Source organism: Capricornis sumatraensis, chromosome 10, assembly GCF_032405125.1.
Source record: "Capricornis sumatraensis isolate serow.1 chromosome 10, serow.2, whole genome shotgun sequence".
Taxonomy (NCBI): domain Eukaryota; kingdom Metazoa; phylum Chordata; class Mammalia; order Artiodactyla; family Bovidae; genus Capricornis; species Capricornis sumatraensis.
This window is the reverse complement of record NC_091078.1, coordinates 62824550-62847233: the sequence shown is the minus strand read 5'-3', so window position 1 is coordinate 62847233 and position 22684 is coordinate 62824550. Positions and strand designations below refer to the sequence as shown.

General features: G+C 38.7%; 1 protein-coding gene across 2 annotated transcripts; it reads left to right on the top strand.

Moving 5' to 3' along the window:
• The first annotated feature begins 1397 nt into the window (after positions 1–1397).
• Positions 1398–22239, top strand: THUMPD3 (THUMP domain containing 3). Of its 2 annotated transcripts, none has more exons than XM_068982465.1 (10): positions 1398–1477; positions 2925–3213; positions 4260–4337; positions 9919–10395; positions 12452–12582; positions 15552–15621; positions 19075–19190; positions 20183–20293; positions 21047–21170; positions 21344–22239. In XM_068982465.1, exons 2-10 carry the CDS (start codon positions 2959–2961, stop codon positions 21491–21493), a joined length of 1512 nt encoding a protein of 503 aa, XP_068838566.1. In that variant the 5' UTR covers positions 1398–1477; positions 2925–2958; the 3' UTR covers positions 21494–22239. The 2 variants fall into 2 exon arrangements, with proteins under 2 accessions (XP_068838566.1, XP_068838567.1); XM_068982466.1 differs by lacking the exon at positions 1398–1477 and adding an exon at positions 1676–1794.
• The last annotated feature ends 445 nt before the right edge of the window (positions 22240–22684 follow it).

Below are 22684 nucleotides of genomic sequence, written 5' to 3'. Positions count from 1 at the left end.
ATTGCCTATTCTAGACATATCATACAAATGGAACATGTGATCTTTCAGGACAGGTTTTTTTTGAGGGGGGGCTTGTTCCTGTTTTTCATTTTGCATGTTTTCAAGGTTCATCCATAATGTAGCACGTTCCAGGATTTCATTCCTTTTTTCATGGCTGAATAATACTGTATTGTGTGGATATATCACATTTATTCATTTATCAGCTGAGGGGTATTCGAGTTGTTTTCTCTTTGGAGTTATTATAAATAAAGCTGCTGGCACATTTAGGTATAAGTTTTTGTTTTAACATGTTTTCAGCTTTCTTGTATATACATACCAGTAGAAATGCTGGACCATATGGCAATTCTGCTTAACTTTTTGAGGAAAGGATAAACTGTTTTCTGAAGTGGCTGTACCATTTTGCATTCCCACCAGCAACACCCAACTGTTCCATTACTTCACACCCTTACTGAAACGTGGAACTGTACTCTTTTTAAAACTTTAGCCACTCAAATAGGTATTTCATTGTGGCTTTAATTTGCATTCCCCTAGTGACTAGAAACCTTGATCATCCTTCCATGTGATTATAGACTATATGTGTGTCTTCTCCACGGATATTCAATTTTTTGCCCATTTTTAAACTGAACTATTTTTTTGTTGCTGAATTGTAAAAATTTTTCTTTCTAAAGTATCTCATTAAAACTATATATTTAGGAACTTCCCTAGTGGTCCAACAGTTAAGATTACTCACTGCTAATGCAAGGGGCCAGAGTTCAATCCCTGGTTAGGAAGCTAAGATCCCAAAAGTCCTGCGGTGCAGCCAAAAAATTTAAAAAGAAAGCAAGCCACCTAAAAAAGCAGAAGTTTAAAAATTATACATTTAGAGAAAAATGTTAACAACCGTACAAGTGGGCAAAAATAATGAAGCCAAAGCACAACTTAAGGCCCAGTTTCAGCAATACTGGCTCACACACTAAAGGCAAGATTTCTGGCCTCACAGCAGCCAGGTTCAAATCCCAGTTCTGCCTCTAAAAAGCTGCCTTTTAGGCAAGACAGTCCACCTCTGTCAGACTCAGTTCCCCCGGCTTTAAAAAGGGGGGCACCTGCCACCTGAGAGCTATTGAACAAATGACGCGTGTGAAGCGCTTACTCAGTGCCAGTGCCACTAGCGCTCTCTAAAATTAGTTACAATGACGACAGGCGACGAGGCCTGCGGCCTTCCCGGTTCAGTTTGCTGAGGACTCAGTCCCGCGGGGACGGTCCACCACAGATTCGGCGCCACAGCGTACAGGTCTTTATACGCATGCTCTTCCCTCAGCAACCTCTCACAGGCAGCTACCCCCGGCTCGGAGCCGTTATGGCCGCGCCACCAGACTTCCGCTTCCGGGTCACGGAGGCGACTTCCGGTAGTGTGACCGAGGCGCGCTAGGCCGGCGGGGTCCCGGAGCCGGAAGGGTCTGCGCTGACGGCCGGTTAACCGGACGCTGGGAGTGGCCAGGTGGGGCGCCGCTGACCCTCGGCCGGGAGGAGTGACCTTCGTCTTCAGACCCAGACGGGCCACTGGCTGCATTTCAGCTCTATCCGCAGTGGACCCCTTCTAATTCCCTTTCCCTGGGCTTCACGTGCTCCCCGGGATTCCCGTGATTAGGGCCCTTCGGGTGGGAGTCCGGAGACGTGGGTTTCATTCCCGCCTGCGCCACTGGTTGGCACTCTGACCTTGGTTGGATACGCCCTTTCGTGGGCTTCCGCCCCCTTATTTAGTGATTGTGAGCTCCTTAATGGCAGGAACAATGGACTTCCCTGTTGACTCAGCTGGTAAAGAATCCGCCTGCAATGCGGGAGACCCGGGTTTGATCCCTGGGTTTGATCCCTGGGTTGGGAAGATCCCCTGGAGAAGGGATCGGCTACCCACTCCAGTATTCTGGCCTGGAGAACTCCATGGACTGTATAGTCCATGGGGTCGCAAAGAGTCGGAAACGACTGAGCGACTTTCACTAATGGCAGGATCGGACTTTTATTTGTGTTAGACAGTGTCGCCTGTCCCGGGTACAGAATAGGGACAGTGTAGGAACTCCGTGTCTGCTTAAGTTGTTTGGGGTTACGAAACTTTGAAAATCTGGCGAGAACTTTTGATCTCCACCTACCAGCTCTCTAGTCCACCCTGCCTCCCACCATACCAATGCTCAGATAAAGGAAATTTCGCTTACAGTTAGTTTCAGATAGTTCACAGATCTCTATTGATGCCCATTCATGTATCCCAGAGCCTGTCCTGTCCTAGGCATTCAAATATTTGTAATCACAAGACAGTAAATGTTCAGTTAATTATTTTTTTAAATGCATGAATCACTATCCATTTCAAAGAGGAAGATAGACATCCTTAATTAGCAAGTAGGAACTGGCAGTAGTATGCCATTCTTGCATCATAAGTCTTTTAATAACCCTAGGAGAGAGCCATTATTCATTTCCCATTTGCCAGGTGGGGAAATAGAGGCAATGGAAAATAAACTTATTTTAGGTTATTCAACTTTTGAATGTCCAGGGCAAGAATTCAAACCCAGGTCTGAAATTCCAAAGCCCCGTGTGCTTAACTACTAGCTGAAGAAGAATTAAATGCGGGAATATTTTTAAATGTGCTCTAGCAATCTCTGTTTTGAGATTAACTTATGTAGTTATGTGATGACTGTCATCAAGATGGGTGATCTCAAACCAAACGTTGCATACTGTGGAAAGATTTGTCTGTCTACATTTCTTTTATAGTATCTGTGTTGCTTGTTTAATAATACTGTATTTTAAATCCTCCACTTTGACCCATGTTATTCAGTCCCTATAACTTTGGTGAATACTGATTTGGTTATGTTGGATTGTTCTGTTAGACTTCCAAATTAGATATTTTGGTGATAATGTTTGGGCATTATTTCTTTTTCTTTTCTGTACTACTTTTAAAGGGACTATATTCAGTATCTTCGAAGCACTGCCAATATGTCTGATGTTCAAGAAGCCACTAACCAGCTCCTGGATGTGAATCTTCGTGAGAACCAGATGTCTGTACAAGTGACTGAAAGTGGCCCCAGAAGTGAGTCTGAGCATCTCCAAGTCACTATTGGTGCCACTGTGCCTACTGGTTTTGAGCAAACAGCTGCAGATGAAGTGAGAGAGAAATTGGGGTCATCATGCAAAATCAGCAAAGACCGGGGCAAGATATATTTTGACATTTCAGTGGACAGTCTGGCTCAGGTTTGAATGAAGTAATATTTAAAATGGCTTTCTAAATAGATGATTTTATGTTTACTTTCTTAGTTTACAGACCTCTCTGGAATCCTTACTGCTTTTCTTTGCTCTGCGCTATATCAGGTGATTTTAAACTATTCCTGCATTTTCTGTTGGGTACTGATTTGTAAGTTTGCTTTATTATTATTTTTTCTTTTAGAATTGATCCTAATATTTCCTGAGGATCAATTCACCAGAAAAAATCCTGTGAGACTCAGAAAGAAATTCTTAGTATCTGCTGTTCCTCTTAGAATTTATTTACTTTGACATGTAGCTGAAATTTAGACTTCAGTGTTGAAGCATAAAGGGAGAGATTTTTCTTTCTATCTGTGTCAAATTTATTCATGCTCAAAAGTAATTAGGATCACTGAAGGTGAGAAGTGAAGGTCAGCAAACTGCCATCCCTCTAGAGTGAATACTAAGCTGTATCTTAATACCACATAAGCAACACGAGGGCAGGGATTATTGCCTGTGTTTTGGGGGTTTTTTTGGTCAACATTTCCCAAGCTCTTAGTGTCTGGCGTATAGTAGACCTGTATCTTTCATCCAATGTTTAGTTGATAACCTCAGCAGCTTTGTAAAGATAGGCACTATCGTTATCCTCATTAATCGTTAAGCTTAATAATAGGTAATTTGCACAAGGTTACTTAGCTAATAATCACCAAGCTGAAAATCAGACCCTACACAGTATACCCCAGAGAGCCGTGAAGGCAGAATAAAGCCCTATTTCACTGCTTCATCTTTTCCTTCTCCCCTAACTCATGTTGCCTACAGAATACTTCTAGCTTCTAGTCTTCCATCTGTGTTTTTTCCTTTTCTGTAGGGGAATAGAACCTGATGGGTAGCCAAAAAGATGGGAGGGTGGGGAAATGGGAAAAGTTTTAAATACAAATTATAGGTATTAGCTGCTTTAAAATCTTTGTACCTAATTTTTATATTTAAATGTTGATAGTTTATGCACTTCAAAAGCTTGCCCAGAATTTGTCTCTTAACATTTTTTTTTCCCTACCCAGGTTCATTGTCTGAGATCAGTTGATAATTTATTTGTGGTTGTTCAGGAGTTTAAGGATTACCAGTTCAAAGAAACAAAGGTAAGCTTTCCTAAACATGGAAGCTAATTTTCAGCCATCTTCCCAAAGAGATTATTTCCACTTTTCATATTCTGTGTATCATTTAACATTACTGCTTCTTTTATGATAATAGAATGCTGCTGCTACTGCTGCTAAGTCGTGGTCAGTCATGTCCGACTCTGTGCGACCCCATAGATGGCAGCCCACCAGGCTCCCCCGTCCCTGGGATTCTCCAGGCAAGAATACTGGAGTGGGTTGCCATTTCCTCCTCTAATGTATGAAAGTGAAAAGTGAAAGTGAAGTCACTCAGTCATGTCTGACTCTTCGAGATCCCATGGACTGTAGCCTACCCGGCTCCTCCGTCCATGGGATTTTCCAGGCAAGAGTACTGGAGTGGATTGCCATTGCCTTGTCTGATGATAACAGAATACTGGGAGGCTTTTACAGTAAAATCCAGAGATTTGTTGATAATCCATTTCTAAAAGTTGCTTTTAAAAATTATTATTGCAGGGTGTGGGGAATGGGTGAAGGAAGTCAACAGATACAAATTTCCAGTTATAAGAGAACTGAACATGGTGACTGTAGTTAGTAATACTGTACTCACATTTTCCAATTGCTCAGATAGTAGATCTTAAGAGTTGTCATCACCAGAAACCTGTATGGTGACAGATATTAACTAGACTTGTGGTGATCATTTTCCAGGGTAAACAAATAACTGAATCATTTTGTATATACCTGAGACTAAATTATATGTTAATTATATCCCATTTTCTTTTAAAGGGGAAAGAATAATTGAAGAAATAAAAATCAATATTGAAAAACAAAAACTTAACAAGAAATAGAACAAATGATTTGACTTTCTGACAAAAGAAAGGCACCTTAGATGAGCTTTCCTGATATATATGGATTCAAATAGAATTGCTTCCCGGCTGTGAAGCAAAGAGCAGGCATCAGTTTGTGTCATTTACCAATAACACTTTCTCTCACCATTCTGTTTTTGCCCTGCTTTCTTCTCTAACTTGTATTTTGAAATAAAGCCAAAGTAATATCTAAATACTCCTTCAGTTGTTAGGACAACAGCTTTGTTCCTAACTTGTATTTAGCATCAGATTCCTAAATATTGAGATTCTGCCTAAGCTGAAGGCTGAAAATAGATTGCAGGCCAGCTTTAGTATTTTTCCACATTGCTTTTTAAAGGTCTCATTTCCAGAGTCAAATGCTTGAAAACCTTTTTCTTTCAGTTTTATTGCCTATATTAGAAATAATCTTTTTAAAACTATGATGTGCTGCCTGATTGTCTAATTTTTATTTATTGGTAACAGGTTGATTTCCAAACCATCATTCAGAAACCAGTCAAACTGATATGAACCCACAACCTGGAAAAAAACAGACCAAAAAGAATTCAGACTGAAAATAGATGATAATTTTATTAACTAAAAATGTAACTTTTAACACTAGTTTTATAACCCTTCAGCCTTCTGATGGGCATTGCCAACCAAATCATATCTACAGAATTAGTAAATAACAGGCAGGCTGCTGACAGTCTTTGCTCTTACGTATTTCAAAATTTTAATAGCTGATTCTATACATGAATAAATGTTGACATATTTTAAAAATATGTGTCCATCTTAAATTCTTGCCTCTAACCTACTAGGGTATTATTAATAATATTTTCTTCAATTGCCATGTTTTTGCCATCCTGGAATTTGTATTATTTTGGGTATTCTTGATCTCTCTAATTGGAGGTGAATTTGATATTATGGAGCCATGTTTCCAGAGCTGCCTTCTAAGTAACTGCAAAGGAGGTTACTGGTAGAAATCCCAGAAGAAAACAGCAAGGATTAAAGTAGATTTTCAGATCTCTGCAAGGGCAACTTCTGTTGCATATGACCATGAAAAATTGTTAAGCCCTTCGTGGACTTGAGTTGCAGCATGCCCCCAGTAGAACCTTGTTTTGTTTGGCTTCTAGTTTTCATTCTGTTGACCATCAGTTTTTTCCTTTGTTGCATTATACTTTCACATGTCTATAAAAACCTGTTCGTTTAAGCATCCTAATGGGTTCTCTATTTTTAAACACTCAGATGATATCATGAATTCTATTAGCTTTTTTATTAACTAATTTTTTTTAAAGGGTAACAACTGTGATTTAAATTGTTTAGCCAGTTTATATATTTATTTAGAACGAAATTGTAAAGATTGAAAAGATATACAATGAAGCATGTTCCTCTGTCTTCATACTATCCATTTCCCTTCTTGAAGGCAACAGTTATTACCAATTTCTTAGATATCCTTCAAGAGATATTTTAATATGTGTATTTTTTTTACATGTTTACACAAATGGAAGTATACTATACATACTGTCCTGTTCCGTGTTTTTACTTGTGATCTTGGAGATCACGCCACTATCATTGTTGGATTTGACTGCATCACAATTTAATCAGTCCCATTTTAGGACATTAGGATTTTCCACACTCTCGTCATTACAGTAGTGCAGTGAACATCCTACATACATCCCTGTACATGTTCAGTCTGAGGATCATTTTCCGTTTGATAAGTTTATTCCATTGATAGGACAGAAGTGTTTGGTCTTGGTTCTGTCATGATCATTTTCCGTTTGATAAGTTTATTCCATTGATACGACAGAAATGTTTGGTCTTGGTTCTGTCATGTTTATGTTACACACTTTCAGCTTTTTAAAAATTTATGTGTTTGCTTTTTCCACATGCATGTGTTTTAAAATATTTGGAAAGTTTGTGTTCTTTATCTAGCTGTTAACTTTTATAAATAGTTTACACAGTATTTCTTGAATCTCTCCTAAGAGCAGTGATGAAGTTGGCATATTTTCCACGTCTCCCCTCCGTCCAGTTTTATAATTTTTCTTGGTGTTGACTCATATGCCTTTAAATCCTTTAAGTATACTTTAAAAAACATTAGCTTTAATTTCTATCCTTTGACCTCAGGGTATAAGAGAAGAAGATATCAGTGTGCTTAAATTACTTGCCATGTTCTGTTACCTTTCACTCCAAGGATACATCCCTTTGTAACATTTACATTCTGTTTTGCTGTCATAATCTGTGTGTTTGTTTTCATTTTAGTCTTTTCGTTAAATTGATTATAGGCACACTGCTTGTCTTTTTGTTACAGGTTTATCTCTTGGATGGCATGAGTTCAGAAATGTTTGTCTTTCACCTCTATACTTGATTAATAGTTTGGGTTAAAAATTGGGAGTCATGCTGTCCTTCCTTAAGAATATCATAGACGGTGTTCGTTCTCTTCTAGCATGAAATGTTGCCATGGAGAAATCTGAAGCCAGCCTGTTATTCCACCCCCTTATTTGTTGCTTTCTTGTTATTTCTGCTTGATGCCCAGATGATTTTTTTTTCAATCTTTGAAGTCACCGGAATATGTCTCCTTGTTGATAATTCCTAGTTAGGACATGTCAAGCTATAGAGCAATTTGTATCCATTTATATTTAAGTTTTCTTGAATTATTTTTTTTTAATATGTTTTATTTTAAATCCCTTTCTCAGGGATAAACCAGTTATACATATGTAGGATCTCTTTTGATTGTCTTTGATGTTTTCTGTTGTTCTCTCTAGTCCTTTTAAAAATCTTTGCTCATTTTTACTGTATTTGCTTTGTTTTCCTTCACATCCCTTACTGTATTTTCAGCAGTGGCTTTCATAAGTGGTGCATTCAATGTGGTCTTCATTTTTGCAATGGTTTTGTTTTCTCATTCAACTTTTTCTTTGAACTTTACAAACTCCTGTTTGATCTTCTTCTGGCAGCTCCCCTCATCTTTTTCCTGCTTTTATATCTCTTCTTTGAGCTCTTACTAGGTTAGCAGAAGTATTTCCTTATTACATATTTTTGATTTCATGTCAACATATCTCATCATGGATTTCAGTTGCTTTGTGTCAGTATCTTTCTGGTCACTTGTTGTTTTCTGCTGTTTGTTTTTCTGTCCCTTGCCTCCTTTTTTCCATTCATGTAAGTTTGGTGCTAATAAGTTTTGATAATTGCTCGTCCTTGAATGAGGGAGTTCCTTCTTGATGGGAGATTCAGGAACTGTTCCAGGCCAGCAAGAAATCCCCCTGATTCACTCTGAAGTTCCTTCTGGCAAAAGGTTGTGGGTGAATGAGTTCTCCTTTTCCTTTTTTTAAATAGCTTTATTAAGGTATACTTTCCATACCATTTACTGAGTTCTTTTAACCATTCCTTCTCCCTAGCTGGAAGGGTTCAGGAACTTAAGGTTATTTAGTATAATTTCTGCACATCTCTATTCTTTCTCTCCAGCAAATAGAGCCAGTCTCTGAGAGTCCTTTTTCAGCCTCCATTTCTCGCCTCTGCTGCTTTTGGAAACAAACAAGATCCAGGGAAGCTCCCTCTTGATGCATGCTCTTCTTCCCTGCTTTTCCAAGAAGAATTTATTTATTCCTCCTTTGGAGACTGCTCCCCCCTTTGCCTGAGATGTGTAGGTATTCTTCCTCAGGTGTCTTCCTACACCTCTGCTTGAGCTTCCCTGCACTCAGGAATTCTTGTGTTAGAATTCTTATGTTCAGGTTCTAGGTTAACAGATACCATGTAGATTCTATTACTATCAAGTTGGTATTTCTGTTGTTCTTTTTCTTGTTTTTTTTTCTTTTTGGCGATGCCGTGTGGCGTATGGGATCTTAGTTCCCTAACCAAGGACTGAACCTGCACCCCCTACACTGGAAGCTCAGAGTCTTAACTTCTGGACCGCCAGGGAAGTCCCGGCACTTACCTTCTGAGAGGGGCCTTGGTAATGAACCTAAGAACTTTAGATGATGCTAAGTTATTTAAAGAAAATAAAATGAGAAGAGAGTGACTTGAGGGTAGAGCAGGTCTCTCAGAAGATGTGCTTTTTAAATTGCTGTTGAATAATGAGAAGGGAACCAGCAGTGCAGAGAGGCTGTGTGAAACACACACCTTCACATGTGACGCAGAGGTGGGGAGCTTGGGAGAGATGATCCTGACATGATACAAGAAAAGGAACATAGACAGGAGTTGGCTTATTTGGGCTTTTTAGGGAATTTAAATTTGGGGGGATGTAATAAGCTGTTGAGATACTTTACACATGATCAGATTTACTTTTTTCACAGATGACTGTATATAATATTTAGAGACTGGATAGATACCTCTTTAATTTTTAAAGTTTGGGTTTTTTGTTTTCAAAACTATATAGTATATATACACAGCCACAAAATTAAATAGGAAGTCAGTCATTGAGAGGTCTGCTGCCCTCTCATGTCTTTCATCCACCCACTCCCCCTCCCTAGAGGTAACCACTGTTAATAGCTCCTTACTTGCTTACATTTTAATCGAGAAGCCCAGCTTGTAATCTGCCATTCTATCTTGTATTATTCTGTAGTGGCCTTAATTTGTATAAATCTTAATATTCTCAATTAAGACTTTAATTTCCTCCGTTACAGGCATTATATTATTTACTCTTTTGTCCTATATTCCTGCCACCCCCAACATAGCGATTAATGTAGTCCATAGGCAAAGTAGGAGTTTATTTGTTCAATTAAAGTGGTAAAAAATGAATGAAATTAATGGGTTTCATTCTCTGTCTTTTATAGGAGGAAGTTCTAAAGGATTTTGAGGAATTGGCTGGGAAGCTTCCATGGTCAGACCCTTTAAAAATATGGAAAATTAACACATGTTTCAAGAAAAAAAAAACAAAGCGCAGTAAGATAAATCCAAATTCAGGTAAACAGAAGATTGATAATGGACGAGGAGACACAACAGTTGAGAAGGATGTTAAAAAAGAGTTCACTAACAGTGTCTCAGATTCACAGATCTTAGACTGTTATGAAAATCCAACCATCAAAGAAGAGGTATCAACATTAATAGGTGATGATTTGACATCTTGCAAAGATGAGACTGAGGAAAACTCAAAAGAAGAAGGTGATCCTGAAGTGCTGAAGTTTAGAGTCACGTGCAACAGGGCAGGAGAGAAACACTGCTTTTCTTCAAATGAGGCAGCAAGAGATTTTGGGGGTTCTGTTCAAGATTATTTTAAGTGGAAGGCTGATATGACCAACTTTGATGTGGAGGTAAGTGCATGTTCTTACTGTGATGATTCAAGAAGGTTGTCATAACAAATTTGTAGAATTTTCAAGACTGACTTAGTCTTATGGACAATTAAACTGAGGTCACAAAGTTAATGGGGTATCATTAACAAGAGTATGGGCAATGGAAACAGCTAAATCCAGATTTGTACTCCATAACTGTGTAGCTTTGGACAAGATATTCTCTCTGAGCCTCTATTTTGAATTGGAGCCAATAACACTTTATACCTGTGTGTCCTAAAGGTTAAATGAGATTATACTTTTGAAGTATCTGGAATGATACCTGGTCTATACTACATGCTCAGTAGGTGGGGGAGCTATTGAGATTTGAGTTTTCTAATTTCTAACCTCGTGCTTTTTCTAACATGGTGTGGACACTCAGATTATAAAATTCAAAAGAATTAAAGCAACTGTTTTGTTGTTGTGTGTCTTGGTTGCAGACTTTACTACTGAAGTGGAGTATATTTTTAAAACAAACCTTGACCTTCTAAAATGAGGACATCATTGCTAACACTCATCCTGGAGCCGGCTCTCTTCTTTCTTAAATTGTTCTATATTCCCAAGCTCAGATCCTCCTTTTTAACATGCTCACTCTCTTTGGTCTCAATCTTCTGCTATATGGGTGATTCCATGTGGGCCATACTGACTAATCTTTCCATCTCCCAACAGTTTAAAGGCCTCTAGCAGCTGATGTTTTTACCAAGGGGTTGTTTACTGTTGCTTTAGGGACACTTGAATCTGGGGCAAGTCGTTATTCTCTCTGTTATTTTTGCATATCGAATTGGAAGAACAATTCCTCATTCCTTTTTCCTTGTAACAGCTGTTATGATGATGAACAGGCTAACTAGAACAGTGATGTCCATAAGTTAGCAAAAGGGCTCAGAGGACAGATTCAGGAGCCATACTACCTGGGTTTATTTATTTATATTATTTGGCTGTGCTAGCTCTTAGTTGCAGCATGTGGGATCTTTGGTTGTGACATGTGAACTCTTAGTTGCAGCATGCAGGAACTAGTTCCCTGACCAGGAATGGAGCCCTGGCCTCCTGCCTTGGGAGCGCAGAGTCTTAGCCTCTGGACCACCAAGAAAGTCCCACTAACTGGGTTTAAATCCCAGTTTATGAGCTGTATGACTTTGGGCAAGTAAAAGTGACCTCTTTCTGTCTTAATTTCCTTCTCTATAAGAGGAGGATAATAATATCTAGCTCAGAGGGGGTGGATATGAAATGAGGTAACAAATATAAAGTGTGTAGAACAGTGGTTTGCACAGAGCTAGGTAAGTGTTAACTGCTGCTGTTGAGATCATGATGAGGAAATTTGAGGTGGAAGATAGAAGAACCCATTTTTCTTTTATTTGAATAGTTAATATTTAACTGTGTTAGAAAGACTATAACGAGGACCAAAAAAATTCTTTCACAGGCATTACTTATGAGTCAAATTTTTTTAAAGTACTAAGAAAATAATAGGTGTTAAAGCATATGTGGCCTGGCATTAACAGTTGGTTAATCTAAATGAAGGGTATACTTAGAGTTCATTGTGCCAGTATTCTTGTAAGCATTTCTATATGTTTGGAATTTTTTCCCCCAAAGTTAAAAAATTTTTAAATGCATTTTAGAAGCCTGAAAACCTTCAAAATATGTTTCTCTTATAAAAATCGGAGGAAATCTGGTTATACCTAACTTGTGAAAACAGTGAATCAAAAGGAGAATAAAATAATTCTAAAATAGTATATACTTATATAATTTCCTTTATATGATGCTCAAAAAAATTTATCATGATTGTGGTCAGATTAATGACAGTTTGGGATGGGTACTGACTTAGAGGGCAAGAAAAACTATCTTTTTCTGGGTGGTGGTTACACAGCATGTACGTGCAAAAATTCACTGCACTACATACTTAAGATTTGTGCATTTTACTATATGCAAGGTATACCTTAGTAATAAAGTAACAGAAATTAATGAAGCTTCAAATTTTAAAATCTTAGTAATAAGTATAATTTGAACTCTCTTAAAGCTATTTTATTCTGTCTTATTTTATTTGTAGGTTCTTTTGAACATCCATGATAATGAAATTGTTGTGGGCATTGCGTTGACAGAGGAGAGTCTCCACCGAAGAAATATCACACATTTTGGACCCACAACTCTTAGATCTACTCTTGCCTATGGGATGCTCAGGTAAGAGAATGAGTTAGCCTTGTAGGTTCAAGTGACACTTTGCTTTGAATTTTCCCTTCAAAATCTTCTGTGAGGTACTGTGTTAGAATCTAGTAGATAAAGAACAGGATGAAATGTTAAAGATCTCTTTCTTTGTATCCAGTGTTGATTCCTTGAGATTCTGAAAAGATCACGTAATTAATACCTCAATTTTCTTGATTTAAAATTAGAATCATAGTTTTCATCTGCCTTTTGAATATAGTTGTCACATTTCTGTTTAGAAAGGATATATTCCATGTTGAGAAATAGAACAAATTTTGTTCTGTTTCATTTCTGTGCAGTGAAGCAGATGGATAGCAGAGATTTCATAAATGTGTATAATGTATAAATGAACACAGAGAGCTTTTACTTATATGTTAAAATTTTATACTCACATAAACCCAGGAATCATCCTGGAATTTTCTACTTTACAAAGAACAAAATGGCTTGCTTTCTTCTTTGCTTGTTTCCCTTTGACTGGGTGTTTCTTTCCACTACTAGGACAAGATGTCTTCTCTAGGTTTCTGTTTGCCAGACTGCAAAATAGGTTTGATGTGAGACTTAAAGGATTATGAGTGAGGAATAAATGCAGAAACAGATGCAAAATACCTGTTACATACATTACCTGGCATACCTTGTAGTTAATTCTATTTCCTTGTCTTCCAATCTTTGCTTCTTCTTTTCCCCTGCTCATCCTTGGAAACCTAGTTCCTGTCAATTGGAACCTGTCAATTCAATGACAACAGTAGGAAAACTGGGCCCATTTGATTAAGGAAGAGCTCCTAGTCATCATTCAATTCAATGGAACCTGTCAATTCAATGACAACAGTAGGAAAACTGGGCCCATTTGATTAAGGAAGAGCTCCTAGTCATCATTCATTTAACAAACATTTATTATCTACTGAAGGCATTATGGTAGGAGCCAGGAATATAGAGAATTATTATGGGTACAACTGTTAGAAACCTAAATAAGCTAATTTAAAATTTTAAAAAGTGATGATTGTGTGGGAGTAGGAATTGATGGCAAAATACTGAGATGTCTTGGGGAACCCACAGAAAAACTGAAAGCCATGTCTTAAGAAAAGTAGGATCCTGGTCTTAGAGAAAACCACCAGAAACTTAGACAGTCACTTTTATCTCCCCTGGGAGCTTATGGGCTCTTGCCTCTACTTATCTCTATAAATGGCTCCCCCTCATCTAAATTTATATGTTTCTGATTTTAAATAACCAGGGTTTCTAGCTCTTTGTTGCCAACTGTTAGAGAGAATCTGATTGACAGTTTTGGTCATGTGTTTACTCAGACCCAGCAACAGTGGCTGGGAGTGCAGAGTTGCTTACTCCCAAGAGGGTTGCCAAGGATTCTGTTGCTCTGTGTTTTGAGGGGCAGGAATGGGGAAGTAGAGCTGGACAGTTCAGTTCAGTTCACTTGCTCAGTGGTGTCAGACTCTTTGCAACCCCATGGCTTCCCTGTCCATCACCAGTTCCCAGCGCCTACTCAAACTCCTGTCCATTGAGTCAGTGATGCTATCCAACCATCTCACCTCTGTCATCCCCTTCTCCTCCTGCCTTCAATCTTTCCCAGCATCAGGGTCTTTTCCAATGAGTCAGTTCTTCACATCAGGTGGCCAGAGTATTGGAGTTTCAGCTTTAGCATCAGTCCTTCCAATGAATATTCAGAACTGATTTCCTTCAGGATTGACTGGTTGGATCTCTTTGCAGTCCAGAACTGTGGTGTTGGAGAAGACTCTTGAAAGCTGGACAAGCGTTACAATAAGAATCCAGTATTAAAGCAACTATTTATTGGAGAAGGAAATGGCAGCCCACTCCAGTGTTCTTGCCTGGAGATTCCCAGGGACGGGGGAGCCTGGTGGGCTGCTGTCTGTGGGGTTGCACAGAGTCAGACATGACTGAAGCGACTCAGCAGCAGCATGGTGGTTTAGTCGCTAAGTTGTGTCCGACTCTTGCCACCCCATGGACTGTAACCTGCCAGGCTCCTCTGTCCATGGGATTCTCCAGGCAAGAATATTGGAGGGGTAGCCTTTTCCTTCTCCTTGGGAACTTCCCAACCCAGGCATCAAACCCTAGTGTCCTGCATTGCAGGCAGATTCTTTACCAACTATAAAGCAACTATACTCCAATACAAATTAATTTTAAAAAGGAGTCCAGTGTTAGTCCTCAGGAATCTCAGTTTTGTGAGGGAGAACCATAATAGAATGTGGAAAGAATAGCAGGACAAAAGAAGGAAAGAAGAACCTTGTCACCTGTCTGAGGAAGAGATATTTCATAGAGGTGGTAACATTTAAGCCACTAACAGTAATGCCTCTAATTCTGACTCTGTCACCTATTAGCTTTGCATCCACAGATGGATGGGTTTGCATCAGCTTATCTGTAACTGAGAATAGTAACAGTAACCTATCTCACAAGGCTGTTAAAAGGATTAAAAGAGATAATGCATGCAAAGACCTTAAATCTATGCCTGGCAAATACTAAGAGCTGAAAACTAAAGTAGTTATTTTAATAGCAACCTTTACTGTCTTTAAAAGTAATTAGGAAAGGAATCCTGAATGAGTAATTGCCAGTAAACTTGTATTGATACATGTTGTACTTGACACGTTTGAGTTTTCAATGTAACAACACAAGTTTATATACAAAATAACAGGTATTTTCTAAAAGCATATGTACACACACACACACATGAAAAGATCTACAAGCCAAATTCCATTCAAAGTGAAAAAGACTTCGGACGATAGAGGACTTTTAGTTATGTGTAACTTTTTTTAAGTGTGAGGATGTAGACTCAACATATAGTTACAAATTTATCTTTAAAATAAATACTGATTGTTGTTTCTTCAGGCTGGCATAACAGACCTGTGATCTGACAGCATCAGGAGTAGTCGTCGTGGGTGTCTTGGCTGTTGACATCTGTTCACATAGGCTGTTTTCTTCTCTAGGCTCTGTGCACCTCAGCCCACTGATATAATAGTTGATCCGATGTGTGGAACAGGGGCAATACCAATTGAGGTAATAACTTTTCTTTAGCTTTTAGATAAGAAAGTGATGCATCCAGAATGTTCTAGAACTAATGGGTAATGACCAAGGTTAAGTCCATGGACCCAAGATTTGAGTGAATTACACTAGTAAGGCTGGAACTTTTGTGATAAGGATGTAGCCACTTACTATAAATAGCCAAGGGCTAGACTTTAGATTAGAAGTCATGTTTATTCACTGGATTACAGAGAAGGCTGAGAATTACAAACTGATGAGTCCCATTTCTGTAGACAAATGGGTAGACTTGAACAGAAAAGATAATTGAAGGCATAAGCATAAACTGGAAGAGGGCATTTAATCTCTATAAAGTGAGATTATGTTTCCTAATCCACTTAGGTTCTTGAGGGAGTAAGTATAGTAGTATGATGAGGAAACCTAGGAACATCATTTTGATTTTTTAGGATGTTTAGCAAGGTTCAGTTCAGTTCATTTCAGTTCAGTCGCTCAGTCGTGTCTGACTCTTTGCGACCCCATGAATCGCAGCATGACAGGCCTCCCTGTCCAGCACCAACTCCCAGAGTTCACTCAAACTCATGTCCATTGAGTCAGTGATGGCATCCAGCCATCCCATCCTCTGTTGTCCCCTTTTCCTCCTGCCCCCAATCCCTCCCAGCATCAGAGTCTTTTCCAATTAATCAGCTCTTCACACGAGGTGGCCAAAGTACTGGAGTTTCAGCTTTAGCATCATTCCTTCCAAAGAACACCCAAGGCTGATCTCCTTTAGAATGGACTCGTTGGATCTCCTTGCAGTCCAAGGGACTCTCAAGAGTCTTCTCCAACACCACAGTTCAAAAGCATCAATTCTTTGGCACTCAGCTTTCTTCACAGTCCAACTCTCACATCCATACATGACTATTGGAAAAACCATAGCCTTGACTAGATGGACCTTTGTTGGCAAAGTAATGTCTCTGCTTTTGAATATGCTATCTAGGTTGGTCATAACTTTTCTTCCAAGGAGTAAGCGTCTTTTAATTTCATGGCTGCAGTCACCATCTGCAGTGATTTTGGAGCCCCAAAAAAATAAAGTTTTTTTAAATTTTTCCCATCTATTTCCCATGTTTTCCCATCTATTTCCCATGAAGTGATGGGACTAGATGCCATGATAGCAAGGTTACAAAGTTTAAAAAAAAAAAATACCATCACATTGAGAGGACTCAAAAACTACCTAAAGCAAAGCAAGAAATGGAAAGGCATCTTCTAAGTAGAGAACATTTAACAGGAGAGTTTGCTTGAATCATTGTTACTGAATCAATATTATCTAAACTTTTATAATAATGGAGAAGAGGGCACCCCCAGTAAAATTGCTTAAACTGGTGAAACAGCAAGTTCCTTAAATATAGTATATGTAAAGCCAATGGGCGGGGAAGGCAATGGCACCCCACTCTAGTACTCTTGCCTGGAAAATCCCATGGATGGAGGAGCCTGGTGGGCTGCAGTCCATGGGGTCGCTAAGAGTCAAACACGACTGAGCAACTTCTCTTTCACTTTTTACTTTCATGCATTGGAGAAGGAAATGGCATCCCACTCCAGTGTTCTTGCCTGGAGAACCCCAGGGACGGGGCAGCCTGGTGGGCTGCCGTCTATGGGGTCGCACAGAGTTGGACATGACTGAAGTGACTTAGCAGCAGCAAAGCCAATGGGAAGAAACTTCAGGGAGGTACCACAGATTCTGAGTGAGCAGAAACTGGACACATGAACAAGTCCAAAGCAACCTACAAAGGGAAAAATAATCCAGAGTGCACTTAGGAAAGGACATCTGCCACTTGGGAATTAGGATCCCAGAAGGAAATCACAGTAGTCCAGATGATTGCTGTTTTCTGCTAGTATCAACTAGAGAAATTTACTCTGGCTCAGGAGCCACACAGAGGAAAATCAGTTGTTGTCGCAAAGAATTCTGGAAACAAATCAGAGTGTTCTCCAGCTGTAAACCATGATGTGTCTGTTGTATGGAATAGCAGTGAAGTTCAATACATGTCAAGAAATACACAACTAGAGCTAGAGACAGTCCAGAAGAGCCCCTGGCACTGCCGATAAAAAGAAATGTTTGAGGCCTTTCCATGTAGGGGTAGACATGAGAATGTCAATGTAGAAAAACCTAGGCTGATATATGATCCAAATGAATGAAATTATCAAAGGAATTGACAGGTTATAGGACACAACTGAGCGACTTCACTTTGACTCTTCACTTTCATGCGTTGGAGAAGGAAATGGCAACCCACTCCAGTATTCTTGCCTAGAGAATCCCAGGGATGGGGGAGCCTGGTGGGCTGCCATCTGTGGGGTCGCACAGAATCAGACACGACTGAAGCGACTTAGCAGCAGCAGCAGCAGCAGAGACAGTTTGTTCACCAAAGTCTAAAATATTTAATTTAGAATACTCCCTTTAAAACTTTGGAGTACTACAAAAGCCTTGTCTTTCAGGAGCTGAAAATCTATATAAATAGGTTTAGAAGAAAAAATGAATATTGGGCAATCAAAAATCACCTGAGGCTTTCATCAAACTCTTCATCCTCCTCCCAACATCACCTTTCTCCATTACCCTCAAAGATCTGGGCAAAAGAAACAGCTATGAAGCACTGTGTCCATGGATGAGGGGGTATTACTGTTTACCAAGAAAGAGGTGCTGTTATTCATCCCTAAACCAAGGGGAGAACTGTTCGTGTTTTCATGTCAGAAACCTGTTAATCTGCACAGAACATTGTTCATGCCTATGGTAGTGTATCACCTCACTGCACAAATAATATGAAAAGCTCAGGGTTTATGTTCTGTTGACATATTTTAAACTTACAAAATCCTTTCAAGAATATAGTGGTTATCATTCAAAAGCCCATGTAATGAAGATTACACTTCATTTAAATTCTTAAGTATTCGTTTCTCAGATTATATAAAAATCCCATAATCACAAAAGGGTATAGGTTAGTCAGTTTGATTTGGTTAACTTTTTCAGAGTACATTTAAAGTCTGCAAGGCCTCCTGTGTGGTAGGGAGTACTGGGTGAAGGATTGAATAACATACCAGACCTATCCTTAAGGAGTTCCCAGATTTGTTGAGGACCAGATAGGTACAGAAGTATGAAAAAGGGAACAAGTACAGTGGCAGATATATGTACAGAGTGCTTTTGGAAAGGCAAATGAGAGACAGCTTGGAGAGCTGGGGTTGATGTCACAGAGGCATGACGTTTGAGCTGGGTCTTCAAAGATGAGTGAGAGTTGAGCAAACAGAACAGGAGGGTGTTACAAGCAAGGGAAGTAGGAATGTTGACAGCATGCAGTGTTTTGCCACTTTAGAAAAGCATTGGATTATTGACTTGGATTGTCTTGAATATTGACAAGTGGTTGAAATGATTTCACCTTTAATCATTTTGGGTTTTTTTTTTTTTTTTTGCAGTTTGCTAATTCTGTTTTAATAAATACTCTTGTCTTTTAGGGGGCTACAGAATGGTCTAACTGTTATCATATTGCTGGTGATAATAATCCATTGGCTGTGAATAGAGCTGCAAATAACATCTCATCTTTATTGACCAAGATCCAAGTTAAAGAAGGGTAAAAATTTAAAAGATTTTGTTGCATCACTTAGACTTAGATAATCAAATTTCATATTGGCTTTATGAATTAATACAACCAGTGCATTGTGACATTATAACCAAATATACATACTGTGAGACTCCATTTAAATTTTAAGTTGACTGAAAGTAATTTATATTTTTAAAATATTTTAACTATAATTTCCCTTATCCTAATGCAACTATTTAAATTTCTGTCTTCCTTCTTATTCCTATATCTTCTTTTCCGCATAGAAGAATTACATAGATTCATTTTAATTAAATTTTCCATTATGCGTGCAGGCATCCAGCTGGGGACTTAACAGAGACACAAGCGATATTTTATTGAGTAGGTAATGTACTTTGGAGAAGGCACCCCATGCAGGGGTGAGAGAAGGGGCCTTAGCTGTCCTCCCAGGTCTCAGGGAAGAGGAAGGAGATGGCAGTGGTGCCCTTTTGTCTGAAACTTAATTGAATACAAACAAGGAACTCAATCTTGTGCTAAATGTTACAGGAATTAGAGAAATCCAGGGGGAAAAGTCACCTAATACCAAATACTTGCCTATCCCACCCATATAATCTTTAATGTCTTCTTATTGGTATGCTTCAGGACCACTTTTGATGATTTCATAGTCTTACAGGACCACGTGTATCCCAAGATTTGATTCATTCATAACTCAGACTTTATAATCACTTTTTCATTTCAGAATCTGTTCTTATAAAACAAGTACATATTAAAATATTTTCTTATGCAATTAAAGTTGAGAATCAGTCTTAATTTCTAAATTTACTTGTTCTTACATATTGTCATTATAAATGTTTTAGCTTATGATCTGTGCTTTCCACATACGTGCTACCATAAACATTGTTACAAAGTTGCAGATGTCACTGATTTCATTTTAATTTTTGGACATTATAATAGTTTCTTGAGAAGTCTTTTTAAAATTTCATTCTTCAGGATATGTTGAAGCACCTTTTCTTTTGTCCCCACAGCAAACTGTCCTTGGGCTTGCCCATAGATACTATTCAGTGGGATATCTGCAACCTGCCACTAAGAACTGGCTCTATAGACATTATTGTAACAGACATGCCATTTGGAAAAAGGTGAGACTTGTAAAAAATGAGTTTTACTTTGTTATTGTATTAGTACCCACATGTCTTCTAAGTCTGTTGTATCTTCTTTGAGCTTATTCTGTCAGAAATCTTCAGTTTCTTTTAGGAGACTTAGGTTTTTACTTCCTTTAACAGTATGAGAGATTCACCCATTTTGTTTCTTCTGAGAACTCAGAAGTGTATTAACTACACTTTGATCCTGACCATCACAGGAGGTTCATCCACTTTGTAGCCCATTGTTGAATTACATTAATACTTCAGAGAAAGGTTGAGGAAATCTCAGAATGTTTTTAATCACTAGTTTATGTGGCTTCCCCAGTGTTTCAGCTAGTAAAGAACCTGCCTGCCAATGAGGGAGATGCAGGTTTGATCCCTGGGTCGGGAAGATCCCCTGGAAAAGGAAATGGCAACCCGCTCCAGTAGTCCATCACGTTGTAGACTCCGACACCACTGAGCATACATGCATCTTGGTTTATATAACTGCTTATACTAAGACAACTTCTTATTATAGTTGTCAGTTTCTTTTTCCCTTAACCAGTTCATCCCATTCAAGATTCTAAGCAATTTAGTAGTCTGATCATTTATTTCATTGACACATAAATGGCAAAGCTGTGGCTTTAAAAGGCAGCTTTTTTCATACTTCAGGATTTTCTTATTGCAATGAATTTTTAATAACTTCTCATACACAATCCTAGCTATTTACCTTTTGCAAAAGTAAGTGACTTATTCGACTTCCTATTATAGGATGGGCTCCAAGAAGAGAAATTGGAACCTTTATCCAGCTTGCCTGCGGGAGATGAGCCGTGTCTGTAGGCCAGGGACAGGCCGAGCTGTACTACTGACTCAGGACAAGAAATGCTTTGCCAAGGTGCTGTATGTTAGCACGAAACCTCAGCCTGTGACAAATTAGGGACCTTTTTAACTAGACTTGGGGATATTTGAGTAGGAAATATTTTCTCTTCTCCCAGTGTTTTTTCTAAGACCTCTGTGTGGTAGAGAAGCAGTTATCAACTAATTACTTTTCTTTTTGTGTATACACAGGCATTATCTGGAATGGGACACCTATGGCGGAAGGTGCATACCGTTTGGGTCAACATAGGGGGTCTTCATGCTGCAGTCTATCTCCTGAAACGTACACCTCAAAGTTTTGTTCATCCTTCAGAACAAGATGGAGAAAGATGTCCTTGGTAATACAAAGATCGAAAATGATTACTAATATCTATGATATCAGCACGAAGAACTTGCTTTGAGAGAAAAAATAGTATTAATCAAAGATTTGGTATAAATCTCTTCACCATAGTTAGGAAAAGGTATAAATGGAATAAGTCTTATAAGAAAGTAGAGCTTTTCTTTGGCGCTGTTTGAAAGGGGTAGTTGAGCAATTAGTACTTTTCTTAAAAGGCTTTAAAGATGCTAAGCCTACTAAAATGTTCCGGGATTTGGGTTTAGAACATTTTCAGGCTTTGTAACAGTTCCTGTTTTCCACTGTAGGTGGAAAGTTACTCTGGCCTCATGGAAAAGCAGAGAGCCTAATCAGAGCATAAGGTTACATTTCATTGCCTGTGCAGCTTTGCTGTTTAGTTACGCAAGTTTTTTACATCAGTTTCTAAAAATGAAGCATTATTATGCTTTGTAAAATAGTGTTTGTTCCATGACAAGCTAAATCTTATATAAGTCTTATATATGAGACTTATAGTTTACTATCTGCCTTAAAAGTTATAACATCAGTGAATAACACATTAATCTGAAGATAGACACTCCCGTTTGTAAACAGCAGCAAATACAATGGTAAATGAAAGAAGGGACCAACAAGCCATATTTAAAGAAATTTTATTTTTTTCTTTTAGTACACAAAGGTGATGCTTTTCAAAATCAGACATAAACCTGTCAAAGTATTTTTGTTGGCTTTTCTAAAGGATTAGAGAACTGATGAATTAAAAACTTCATGCAAGTCCTTCTGTTATTTTTCTCAGTCACTCTGCTGTGCCATGCTTAGTTGCTCAGTCATGTCCAACTCTGTGACCCCATCGACTGTGTAGCCCTTCCAGGCTCCTCTGTCCATGGGGTTTCTCCAGGCAAGAATACTGGAGTGGGTTGCCATGCCCTCCTCCAGGGGATCGTCACGACCCAGGAATTGAACCAGAGACTCCTGCATTGCAGGTGGACTCTTTACCAGCTGAGCTACCATATTTGCTTTTCCAGTCCTTCCCAAAACAGTGGGAAATGAAATAACCTAAAAATTAAGTCGTGTGAAACCAGTGCTTCCCTGGGACAGATCAGATGTGCAGTTTTTTTGTGGGATTCTGTATTCAGTTTATCTTGGAGTTTCTGGCTACATTCAGCTTAGATTTTTCAGTGCCATGTTAGTTACATAACAGTGCT

Coding starts and splice junctions, on each gene's coding strand:
- THUMPD3 (XM_068982465.1), top strand. CDS start 2,959: ATGTCTGATGTTCAAGAAGCCACTAACCAGCTCCTGGATGTGAATCTT. Junction 3,214..4,259: donor CAGTGGACAGTCTGGCTCAG/GTTTGAATGAAG, acceptor TTCCCTACCCAG/GTTCATTGTCTGAGATCAGT. Junction 12,583..15,551: donor CTTGCCTATGGGATGCTCAG/GTAAGAGAATGA, acceptor TTTCTTCTCTAG/GCTCTGTGCACCTCAGCCCA.